Below are 12,634 nucleotides of genomic sequence, written 5' to 3'. Positions count from 1 at the left end.
ACCTCCCTCCAGCCTGACAATTCACCTTTTAGTACGACCCATTGTAGTCTCCCCTTTAACCAGTTCCTTATTCACCTTTCAATTTTCATATTGATCCCCATCTTTTCCAATTTAACGAATAATTTCACATTTGGAACTGTGTCAAATGTCTTACTGAAATCGAGGTAAATTAGATCCACTGCATTTTCTTTGTCTAAAAAATCTGTTACCTTCTCAAAGAAGGAGATAAGGTTGGTTTGGCACGATCTACCTTTTGTAAAACCATGTTGTATTTTATCCCAATTACCATTGACCTCAATGTCCTTGACTACTTTTTCCTTCAGTTTTTTTCCCCAAGACCTTGCATACTACAGATGTCAAACTGACAGGCCTGTAGTTGCTCGGATCACTTTTTTCCCCTTTCTTAAAGACAGGAACTATGTTAGCAATTCTCCAATCATACGGTACAACCCCTGAGTTTACAGATTCATTAAAAATTCTTGTTAATGGGCTTGCAATTTCATGTGCCAGTTCCTTTAATATTCTTGGATGAAGATTATCTGGGCCCCTTGATTTCATCCCGTTAAGCTGTTCGAGTTTGGCTTCTACTTCAGATGTGGTAATATCTACCTCCATATCCTCATTCCTATTTGTCATCCTACCATTATCCCTAAGCTCCTCATTAAAGACTGAGGCAAAGTATTTGTTTAGATTATCCTTAACCTCCACTCCATCCTCAGTGTTTAGCGGTCCCACTTCTTCTTTCTTTGTTTTCTTCTTATTTATATCACTGTAGAACCTTTTACTATTGGTTTTAATTCCCTTTGCAAGGTCCAACTCTACATGGCTTTTGGCCTTTCTCACTTTATCCCTACATGTTCTGACCTCAATAAAGTAGCTTTCCTTGCTAATCCCTCCCATCTTCCACTCCTTGTAGGCTTTCTGCTTTTTCTTAATCACCTGTCTGAGATGCTTGCTCATCCAGCTTAGTCTACAATTCCTGCCTATGATTTTTTCCCCCTTTCTTGGGATGCAGGCTTCTGATAGTTTCTGCAACTTTGACTTGAAGTAATTCCAGGCTTCCTCCACCTTTAGATCCCCAAGTTCTTCAGTCCAATCCACTTCCCTAACTAATTTCCTTAATTCTTTAAAGTTAGCCCTTTTGAAATAAAAAGCTCTAGTCCCAGATCTATTTTTGTTTATCCTTCCATCTGGTTTGAACTGAAGTAGCTCATGATCGCTTGAACCAAGGTTGGCCCCTACAGCCATTTCTTCTATGAGGTCCTCACTACTCACCAAAACCAAATCTAAAATGGCATCCCCTCTTGTTGGTTCAGCAACTATTTGGTGAAGGAATCCATCAGCTATCGGATCTAGGAAAATCTGAGCCCTATTACTATTGCTAGCACGTGTCCTCCAGTCTAAATCTGGGAAGTTAAAGTCTCCCATGATCACACAATTCCCATTAGTAGTTACTTCATTAAAAACATTAAAAAGGTCTCTATCCATATCTAAATCAGATCCCGGCGCGTTATAGCACACCCCAAGCACTGTCTCAGGGGAGGCTCTAGTAGCTTTCTTCCCCAATGGGATTTTTGCCCAGACAGACTCTGTCTTATCCATTCCATCCCTTCTTATTTCTTTAGTTAACCTCATCACTGATATATAATGCTACTCCACTACCTTTGCCTTTATTTCTGTCTTTCCTAATCAGCACAGACCCTTCAATACCTGTACTCCACATGGTGCTCAGTGTCCCTCATTCCCCTTTGGAAAATGACCTGCCACCGCTGTTGCTGGTAATTCTCCTGGCTCATCCTGCTGCTGGCGGTCGTGCTCTGCCATGACTGGGGTTTCTTGCTTTGGTCTCCTTCTGCCCAGAGTGTCCGACATACAGTAAGCAGGCATCCTGGCAAGCTTGAACCACAGCAGTTCTGTGCAGAGCCTTGACAAGGAACAGAGTGTGGGACTTGTGAACAAGAACCCAGCAGAGGGAGCTCTGGAGATATAATTTGTGATTTGTGTTGGTTTGATGCTGTTCAACATTTCTAGCCTTTTAAACCCCATGAAGGGAATCTGGCCAGAAGCTTTGCTAGCTGCTGTTCTTTGGTTAAACAAAGTCCTGAAAATAAACAGGAAATCTCAGAAAGGGCTCTGGTTGTTGTTATGATATCAATATTTTTTTTACTTAACCAGTGAACTTCCCTCCAGCTGTTCAGACCCTGCTGCTGTCATGCTTACTGCCACAGGCACTGCTCTGGGTTTGCAACAGGAATCCTTACTCCGGGGGGAAGTGGGTGAAGTCAGCGGCAAAACTTCCATTGACTTAAGTGGGGCTGAAATTTCATAGAATCATAGAATATCAGGGTTGGCAGGGACCTCAGGAGGTCATCTAGTCCCACCCCCTGCTCAAAGCAGGACCTAATCTCCAACTAAATCATCCAGTCACCAACTAAATCACCACGTGTGTTGTGACATGTCTCCACTAGGAGTCACTACATCTTCTGCCTCCTCACCAGTGGCACCATATTGAGCGAGGAAGGAAACTGTCTGGCTCCTCCATCCCTTAGCATGGTCTGGTCCGGTCTGTGAGGGCAACTCCATTATCCTGCAGCTAGTTGTCGGCATGTCAGAAAGAGTCTGCGAGATCCGTAGGTAGAAATAAAGAAGGAAGGGAAAGCAGCAGGCGTCGGCGAATGTGGCCATTATGAAACGAGGCTCCAACCAAGCCTCTGTCCGATTCTGTTAATGGGAGCCAGCAGAGTCCCTGGTGGCAACCTGATTAAAATGAAAACGAGAGCTGTGCTCGAGCACGTGTCAGACCAAGGCTCTCCTTTGCTCCCCTGTCCCCTACCACAGGCCTGTCCAAATACACATCTGTTCCATTGGAACCTTGCTGACCAGAGTGAAGGAAGGCTGCAGCTTGCTGAGAAAGAAAGATAATGGGTAGAGCTGCTCAGATATTTTTCACTGAAAAGGTTTTTCAGTTTAAAAAAAAGCCCTTTTTATGGGAATCAAAACACGTAACCCTTTCTTCTGCCCTTGCCCCCTCAAAACAAAGCGTTTTGATAGCGCTGAAACGTCCCTTTTTGACACTTTCGGTACAGGACATTTTGATTTTTTTTCCCCTTTCGAAATGAAATTCATTGTTTTTCAGTACATTAAAAAAGTTTTAAAAGTTCAAAATTGGAGTGAAATCCTTCAGTTTTATCAAAATGTTTCAGTCGACCCCAAACCACTTTTTTCCTTGGAATTTCATTTCCTGGAAAATCTTGACACTTTTTGGTTATGCCCCGTTTCGGAACAGAAAACATTTCAAGATCATGGAATTTCCCCATGCAACACAAAAACCAGTTCCTGTCGAGATCTGAGAATTAACAAGAAATGGAGCTGTCCGTGAATGATCTTGTAGCCACTAGATGGCGCCAAACGATTGAAGATGAATAACAGCATCTCATGCTGTCAAACCAGTGGGAAATGGGGGAAACAGGATGTCACAGGTGGATTTCTCTTCCTGGGGTGGGGGTTTGCCTGGTAAGTCACCTAGAATCACAACACTGGGAGGGTAAAGTGTGGCAAGCAGGGCATTGGCTTAAATCTGCCATCTCTGGGTATTGGATCTAGCCGAGGCAGTGCCCCCGTGCAGGGAGTTAGTGGGACAAAAGGGAGCAGGGTGCTCTGGCTTTCCAAAAGAGAACTGAGTCCTAAAGGTAATAATTGGAGACATACCAATCTCCTAGAACTGGAAGGGACCTCGAAAGGTCATTGAGTCCAGCCCCCTGCCTTCATTAGCAGGACCAATTTTTGTCCCAGATCCCTAAGTGGCTCCCTCAAGGATTGAACTCACAACCCTGGGTTTAGCAGGCCAATGCTCAAACCACTGAGCTATCCCGAGTGGTGTGTGTCATGTCTCTGGGCAAAGCGGCCGCAGGGGCAGGTTGTGTCAGGTGTGGTGTGAGATCCTTCCTCTTCCCTGAAGAATTGGTGATCTTGAGCTAGGCGGGAGCCTGGAGGCCGGTGTCTTCAGGCTGGGATTTGCTGATGAGCCAGCAGATTATCCAGGAGAAGTCTCCTGTCCCACAGGGCACTGAAATGATGTGCGCACGCTCCCTGGCAGGTGACCTTACAATCAGGGCCGGCTTTAGCAAGTGCCGAAGATCCAGAGCGCTGCCGCCGGGTGAGTAAAAATTAAAAAGGCGCTGGCGCGGGGCCCGATTCCAGGGAATCGGGCGAATCGGCCTAAAGCCGGTCCTGCTTATGATGAGCCATCTAGCAATCCAAAAGGCAGGCATTGCCCTGCGTGGGAAGGACCCTGCGGCGTCCTCAGGCCGGGCAAGAGAGCCAGAAAGAGTTTGAGATAAGATCTTCCCCCTCCAAACAGCAGTTGCGGATCCCTCCTTGGCCCCACCCCACCCCTTCCACCTGAGGCCTCACCACGGCCAAGCCAGAAACCAGAGTGAGCAGGGAGCTGTGGACCCTCCACCTGCCCTGGATGGGGGGCCCAGGGAGTGGGGACATGGGCTGGACACCCCACCCTGGACAGGTGGAGGGTCTGTGGTGTGGTGCCCCACGCTGCCTGGCCTCCAGCTGCCGACCTGGCCTGGGGGCGGGGCCTCGGGAGGAAGAGGAGGGGCAGGCCGTGGCCCTCTGACCTTCCCAGTGCTGGCGCCATTGCCTCCATAGCTGGCCATGTTCTCTGCTCCGGCTCCTTCTCCTCCACAGCCTGTTACAAAATCAGGATGATACGACTGCGTGGTTTATCCCGGGCAGGGAGTGACACTGACGGTCTCCAGCGTGGTGTAGGGCTTGGAGAGAGACTCTCCCTGAGTTGCTGGCTAAGGATTTGTGAATCAGGTTACTCCTCTGTGGATGGCGGCTCCGCCAGCCCCGGCTGGCTTTGAAGGTTGTCAGTTTGGATCCGGTCCCAAGTCTTGAGGCTGTGCCATGGGCCATATTCTCTGTGAAGTTTTCACACTGGGAAATTCTGCCTTCCTCTCTGGAGACCTTGGTCGTTATGGTTTTATGGAGGCGAGCTCTCCCCTTAACAATCTGACCTTGCTCATAACTACCCTGAGTGTGTGGGACGGGATCGGGAGGGGGCCTCATATTCTAATCACTCTCCACCTCTGTCCCTGTGTTCTCACTGGCCTGGTTTCTTTCACCTTTTGTCTGTTTGGTTCAGATGTTGTGTGGCCATTCGGATAATTAGCTGTCTATTGGCTCAGTGGGTTGGTTTTTCCACCTCCATTTTGGAGCATTACCAGTTAGGTTTGAGGATGATGGGGATTCAAGCCCGTTGCTGCTTAAGCATCGTGCGACTTCATCTTTTGATGCCAAAATCCAGATAACTGCATTCAGAGGTCTTTTTATGTTCCTTTTGTTCTGCATCCAGGAAGAGCAGCGCTCCATCCCATTGCTAAAATTCTCTCTGGGTGAAAACTGCTTGAGAATTACAGAAACAGTGATGTAGGATCACAGCTGGCTTTGCCAGAGGCTTGAATGGCCATTTGAGAAGACATCAGCCAAAGGCCACACACAGGTTGCACAGAGGAGCTAAGAAAAATGGCATTTCGAACTAAGTGGAGGATCTCAATAACCAGCTTAGGCAAGAGTTTCATTGAGTTCGTGAGATCCCCAAAAAGAATGGAGTCTGGTGACGGGGGGGAATGTCTTTTCCTGCAAGAGTAGTAGAGGTTTTAGGAATGACAAGGATATCAGGGCCTCAGTTCCCCTGATCCAGCTGAGTTTTGACTGGCATGATGTCTACCCTCTGTGAAACAAGATGGAGTTCAGCTGTGAGAATACGCACGGGTGGACGCGATGGGCTATAAACCCTACACTGGCCTGGAAAGGGTTAATGAGTAGCGTTGGGCTCAGCCAGCCCCACTCTGCTGTCCCTGCAGTAGGCCTCAGGCATAGAGGGGAGAGCTGAGCTCAGCTGGGGGCTGCCGGAAAGGAGAGCAGGCTTCCAGCTCTCACTCTGTGAGGGAGAGGCCAGGCTGGGGCCAGGAACTGACTGGAGCCTGCAGCCTGCCAGAGCCTCCCTGAGGGAAGGTAGCTCTGACACGGGAATACTGCTGTGATGTGCTACCAGTAACTGGCCTGTTGTTGCTGAGTGAGACGGCTGGAGGCGGTGCTCCGCCTGAACGGGGGAACAGCCAAATAAACGTTGGTGCACCCGGTCAGGGAGCCAGCAGTGCTTTGTCAAGAGCCCGGGAGTAACCCGGCCACGCAGGAATTCAGGTGACACACAGCATTATCTGCTTCCCCTTACGGGGCATCACCTGTCCTTTTGCAAAGGAGGAGAACAATTGGTGTGGTTAAAAAAAGAAGCGTCCTCTGCTGGCAACTTACACAGCTTTCCCCCTGGGCTGGGAGGCTGGTCACAGAAGTGGGTCCAAATTTTCAAAAACTGAGTCTGATGAGGCTCCGAAGGATGGGATTTTCAAAAGCACCTAAGTGACTTAGGAGCACAAGTCCTTTGCCTCAGCTCCTCAAAGGTAGTGAGATGCCTAACTCCTACTGAAATCCAACGAGAGTTAGGAGCCTAAATGCCTTGGAGGATACGGGCTGTTGTGCCTTTATGCAGACTTAGCAGCCAACAGTTAGGCTCCTGTTTTTGAAAACTTTGGCTGTGGGAAATTTACTCTTTGGAAAGACTGAACAAGATGAGAGTGAGGAGTGAATCCCTGGGATCCAGAGCTTTGAGGGAGATGGGTATCTCTGATGGTTGGCAGTTGGACACCAGGGGAAGGGTCCCTAATAGTTTGGAAATAGTATATTGCGTGCGTGGCTGCTGTGAGTTGCAGATGAGGAATCTAAAATTCCCAGCAGTTTGACTAACCCGGTGTCCCTGCACTGGCTGTGTGACATAGCACATGCGTAGCTGATCCCTGGATATTGTTGGACTGGAAAGCTTTGTTTATTTTTTATTTTTAACATAAAAGTTCAGCCAGAAGTTCTGCCTGGTGGATATGAAGGTACGTCAGAGGGGTTGAATGCTCACTACTTGTTCACACGATGGGCCCAATCCTGGAGGGAGCTGAGTGCCTGCTGAGAAGTGCTGAATCGGAGTACGACAACTGTATTATTAAAGATTGCCAGAAGCTGCCTTACAGCAGTGGCTCTCGGTCTTTCCAGACGACTGTCCCCCTTTCAGGAGTCTGATTTGTCTTGTGTACCCCCAAGTTTCACCTCACTTAAAAACTACCCGCTTACAAAATCAGACATCAAAATACAAAAGTGTCCCAGCCCACTAGTACTGAACAATGGCTGACTTTCTCCTTTTTACCACATACTTCTTAAATAATTCAATTGGAATAGAAATATTGCACTTACGTAGAGCAGTAGAAACAAGACATTGTCTGTAGGAAATTTTAGTTTGTACTGACTTTGCTAGTGCTTTTTATGTAGCCTGCTGTAAAAGCAGGCAAATATCTCGAGGAGTTGATGTACCCTCTGGGAGACCTCTGTGTACCCCTACTACCACTGCCTTAAAGAACATGCTGGCTGCTGGTAAATAAACATGGACTATACTATTGGTAGCTGCTGCATGAATATTTCTCTTCATGTTAAAGATTGCTGAACAAAATGGCTTCATTGCAATCCAGGAGACCAGTTCTAATATAAAGCCACGTCCTCCCTTTCATACCCCTTTCCTTTTGGCACTGAAATGTTTTTGGGGTGGGAGAGGAGTACCAGAAGCTATCCAAGATAGATCTGTTAAATAAGACAACTGGCCAGTTCTGATTTAGGGGGACGTACTTGCATCTTGCAGCTCCAATAGCTACATAAGCCATTTGTCCTTTGCTGTAATGTTTTGACATCACCTTCATGTCTTAATGGCATTATAACCCCACCGTTCAGAGCTCACTGTCATGTCTTCTGTATGTAAAATGTACACGGTGCAGAAAAAGCAGCAAGTGAACACTCCACTGAATGTGAAACTGCTCCCGGCGCTTCACTGAGTGGCATAATGAGCCACACAGAGGAACCAAAAATGAGCCAAACGTGTTGTGATAATTAATACATTGGCAGACAGGGGAACAGTAGTTCAACTGAATTTTAATAAGTTTCATACTATTATTGGGATGATGGGTGAGGTTCATTTAGGGCCAGGTTCTGATACCCTTGCTCACACAGACTGGTATCTTACTATGCGAGCAGTCCCATTGATTTCAGTGGCAGTACTCTGGGACTAAGGCAATGCTCTGCATGAGTTAGTATATCAGAATCTAGCCCTCAACACTGCAGTTACAGTAAGTCCAAAGCCAAAGGGATTTCTAACATGGATATTATCATATTTTTCGGTATTTAGCTAAGTGCCCTTTTGGAAAGCTCTCTGCCTAAATAATTAATCTTTGACTCCTCAGACTTTATTGTAAATATTTTTGTTTTCCGCTACAGGAACCCAAGGAATTTCGCTTGCCAAAGTAAACTGCTGGGACTGGCCTGATGTCTGCATGAAGCAGAATGTCACCCAATTTCCCATTACCAAGATGTATGAGAAGGGAGCAAGATCACTGACTTACGCTGGCATGCTCGGAACGGCAGAGCTGCTCAGATTCCTCAGGCTGTGAGTGTCCTGTTGCTATCAGCGTCGTTAGTATTTTAGCTTGACATTTCTGAAGGCTCTTTACTGCCCCAGAACCATGGTCTATTTACATAGTCAGAGTTTGGAACTTAATCTTAGTTTCAACACCAGGCTTAGAATTTAGTTGGTGGGTCTGGAACGAGCTTAACAACCTTCCACACCGTTTCACTATCAGGAAACAACTTTTCTTAAAGGTTACGTCCATCCACTGGTTTGACTCTCCCTGTCACAATAGAGAGACACCTTATGTTTGTTTATTGTTTGGAGAGCCTCCAAACCCAGATCCGCAGGAGCAGCCATGTTCCAACCCTCCACTTGGCAACCTGCTGACAGCTCCTTACCCAGGACCCGTGAAGCCCAGGCCCAGTTTGAGGCTGCACCCCGATGTCCTATTGGCAGAGTCCCAGAGCAGCTGATTGGCCCACTGGCCCAACTTAAGCCAGCAGCAGAAACACGAAACTGTCCAAACACTGGGATCCATCCTGCTCCCCCAGTTTGACTTCCTGGTAATCAGCCTACTGACAGGAGATGTGTTAGACTGCCCCCGCCCTTGTCCCTCCCCCCCCCACTGGAAGATTGTAGGTTGGTGCTGTCGAACTGGGATGCCTTTCTCCAGCTAATATCAGTCATCTTCGATGACCCACCCTGAGCTCGAATGGCCGAGGCCACCCTGAGAAGACTTTGGCAGGGGCGCAAGGCACAGCGGCCTCCTGAGTGGCATACGTCCGTCACCTCACAGTGGATACAGAGTGCAACGAAACATCGCAGCTGTACCAGTTCCGGTGGGGGCTTGCAGGAAGAAATCAAAGACAAAGTGGCCTGGGTAGAGATGCCTGCAGGCCTAGACACCCTTGTGAACCTTGCCATCTGCATAGATGAGTGGCTGTGAGAATGAAAAAAGGAGAAAAGATGTTCCCTGCAGTCCCTCTACAGGCCTACTGAGACCTCACCTTCTGTATCGCCCGCCAAACCTGTGCAAGCCAACCTGGCTCATCAGCGCCTCACTCCTGAAGAAAAAGAACGGCGCCGTCAGTGCCACCTGTGCTTCTACCGCAGCGAACCTGGCCATGTCATCTCGACCTGCCCAGTACGAATGCCAAGCAGCTTGGGGAAACAAGTCCATCCAGACACAGTGTGGGGAACCGGACTGATCCTTGAGGGAAAAAAATTTCCCTGTACCCTAGTCCTCACTGAGACCCACCCTGAGCCCCATCCATAGGCTTCCCATTTGCAGGTATCTATCCAGCTGCGCATCCTCCCCGGCAGATCTCCCTCCAAGAGATTGTCATCGATTCGGGAGCCGCAGACAATTTTGTGGATCCAGCTACAGCTCAGGCCCTACAGATTCCCCTGCAACATGAGGCCACGCCGGAGATGATTGGAACTATTGATGGCTCTCCACTGTCTTTGGGTCCAGATGTGGAGGAAACTGTCTCCCTGGAGGCTGTTATTCAGGGGCACAAAGATAATTCGGTCTGGCACGATCCATTCTGGACATTTTCCCCTGATTGTTGGCGTCTCCTGGCTAACCCTTCATGACCCCCTCATTCATTGGTGAGAACAAGGTCACTTTCATATCAGAATTCTGCTGACGGTGCGGCCAGGGACCAGGAAGGGTTGCACCCAGGTCCAAGAAGGTTCAAATAGGTATAGTTGCCCACATCGAAACACCTACTGGGGGAACTATGGAATTCCCCCGCTCCCCAGAACTGCAGCTATGCTGATGTCTTTTAAAAAAAGAATGCAGAAAGCCTCCGCCCACATTGGGACTATGATTGCCCCATAGAACTCAGCCAGCGGTGAAGATATCGTCTGGGCGGATCTGCACAATGTCAGAACCTGAACTGGCAGCATTACGAGGACACCTCCAAGAGAACCTGGCCCGGGGGTTCATCTGCAGGTCAACCTCACCAGCCCGTGCCCCAGTCCTTTTCATAAAAAAGGATAGCAGCCTCCACCACAGAGGGGGACTGCCTTTCAGACCTGCTATGGACAGTTTGAATATTTGGTCATCCCATTTGGGTTGCCTAATGCCCCAGTAACATTCCAGCATTTCATTAATGGCATGCAACAAGATCTACTGGGCCAGTTTGTAGTTGTATACTCAGATGATATATTGGTCTTCTCAGATGATCTGGATCAACACACCATTCACATCTGCACAGTCCTGGAGAGAATCTGACAACACAGTCTCTACGGTAGACTCGAAAAGTGCTCATTTGATCAGACCTCAACTGAGTTCCTAGGTTTCACCCTGTCCCCAGAAGGAATCAAGATGGATCCATTCAAGGTCTAGGCTGTCTGCTACTTGGCAGCCCCCTCCCCCCCCAATGTGTACAGACTATAACGTTTTCTAGGCTTTGCAAACTTTTACTGGAGGTTCAGCTCAAATTTTTCAAAACAAGTGCTTGGATGAGATCAGCTCTTGGATGTAGAACAACTGGCTGAAGCTGAATCCAAGCAAGGCAGAGGTGAGGCTGGTGGGCAGAGGAAATTATTTTGGGGCATTTTCAGCCACAGTGCTGTCTGCTTTGATTTGAAGGTTCACACCCACAATTGGTCCATCAGTCTGTAGTGTAGGAGTACTCTTAGATTCCTCACTGGTGCTGAGCTCTGACACCATGATGACCACGAGTAACGCTTTCTACCATCTCTGGTTGGCTTGGAGGCTCCATCCCATCCTGGTGCATGAAGACCTGGCCTCCCTTATTCATGCCTTCATCACCTCTTGGCTGGACTACAGCAACATGTTGTACTTGGGCATGAAACCTTCAGCTCTTAGGAAACTCCAGTTAATACAAAACACTGCAGCCCATCTTCTCAGCAACACAGGCAGCCATGAGCCCATCAGACCTGTCCTCTGCTCTCTATGCTAGCTTCCCACAGAATTTTGAATCCAGTTCATGGTCTCAGTCCTTATCTTTAAAGCGCTTCTTGGCCTGGGCCCAGGTTACCTAAAAGACTGTTTAAAGCTCTGGGACGAAGAGCAGAGTTGCCAACCACGGTCTTCTGGCCCAGTGGTGCTCTCAGCAATAAAAGTCAAGCTCATCTTTACAGGAGACAGAACTTTCTCTGGGGTGGGTCCGAGTAGTGTGACTAGACAGCAAATGTGAAAAATGGGGACGGGAGTTGGGGATAATAGGAGCGTATATAAGAAAAAGACCCAAAAATTGGGACTGTCCCTATAAAATCGGGACATCTGGTCACCCTAGGTCCGAGCCTGTGGAATGAACTCCCATGGGAACTAAAGACCATCACAAGCCTCCCCACTTTCTGCTCCAAGTCCAAGGTGCATTTCTTGACCTTGCTGTTTCTAATATAAACACGGAGTAACCAGGTATGTTTAACGAACGAAAACCCAGCCTGCTGAAACAAGATGCTCCACTGCACAGAGTTCTCCCTCTGGGGATAGGATGAGAGAGCAAACCCACAACAGATGAGTAGTCGTGACACGGGTCTGCTGTCCCTTCCCAGAAGCTGGTTGGGATTTTCCCTGGTGTCTCTGTCTTCCGTTGCATTCACTCTGTTGTGGTTTTTGCTTATTTAACAGAGCTGCATGTTTTGGGTTTTTTTTAATCATGTTGAACAAAGCATCTCCCCCTGGCTTTCATTCATTTCTCTAGAAGCAGCATTTCCTGCCCTGTGAAGCTGACCACCATTGAAGAAGTAGACGAATATTTAAGTGGGGAAGTCCATGCCGACTCGTCGTCATACCACAGCACATCAGTTCTGGGAATATTTCACCCTAGCATGAAAGAAGGTAAATGTGGCACTTGGAGAGAGAGAGAATACAAGGTTAGCAGGATAAAGAGCTCCTGTCTGGTACCTAAAGATGAGGATTTCTGCCATTTGAGAGGAACTCATTGGTTCCTTGTTTGCTAAATAATGTAACTGGGTGGTTGTGGAGTATTTGCAGTAGGGTAGTTTCTGGAGGCCCTAAATGAGAGCACCAGACCCATTGTACCGTGGGCTGTACAGCTAGTGGGAGGCAGTCCGTGCCCTGGAGAGCTGACGGTCTAAATAGACAAGATGCACAAAGGGTGAGAGAACAAACAGAGGTGA

The 12,634-nt window shown here is 48.1% G+C and overlaps 1 protein-coding gene across 2 annotated transcripts in view; it reads left to right on the top strand.

Moving 5' to 3' along the window:
* Nucleotides 1-12,634, top strand: part of TXNDC16 (thioredoxin domain containing 16) — a 63,182-nt gene that overhangs the window by 32,198 nt on the left and 18,350 nt on the right. For both annotated transcript variants that reach the window (XM_045016615.1, XM_045016614.1), the window contains 2 exons: nucleotides 8,386-8,554; nucleotides 12,196-12,332. In XM_045016615.1, the coding sequence (XP_044872550.1) occupies nucleotides 8,386-8,554; nucleotides 12,196-12,332 (306 nt within the window). The remainder of the gene's footprint in view (nucleotides 1-8,385; nucleotides 8,555-12,195; nucleotides 12,333-12,634) is intronic.

The sequence above is a fragment of the Mauremys mutica genome, chromosome 4 (assembly GCF_020497125.1).
Source record: "Mauremys mutica isolate MM-2020 ecotype Southern chromosome 4, ASM2049712v1, whole genome shotgun sequence".
Lineage (NCBI taxonomy): Eukaryota > Metazoa > Chordata > Testudines > Geoemydidae > Mauremys > Mauremys mutica.
This window is presented reverse-complemented; position numbering and strand designations above follow the sequence as displayed.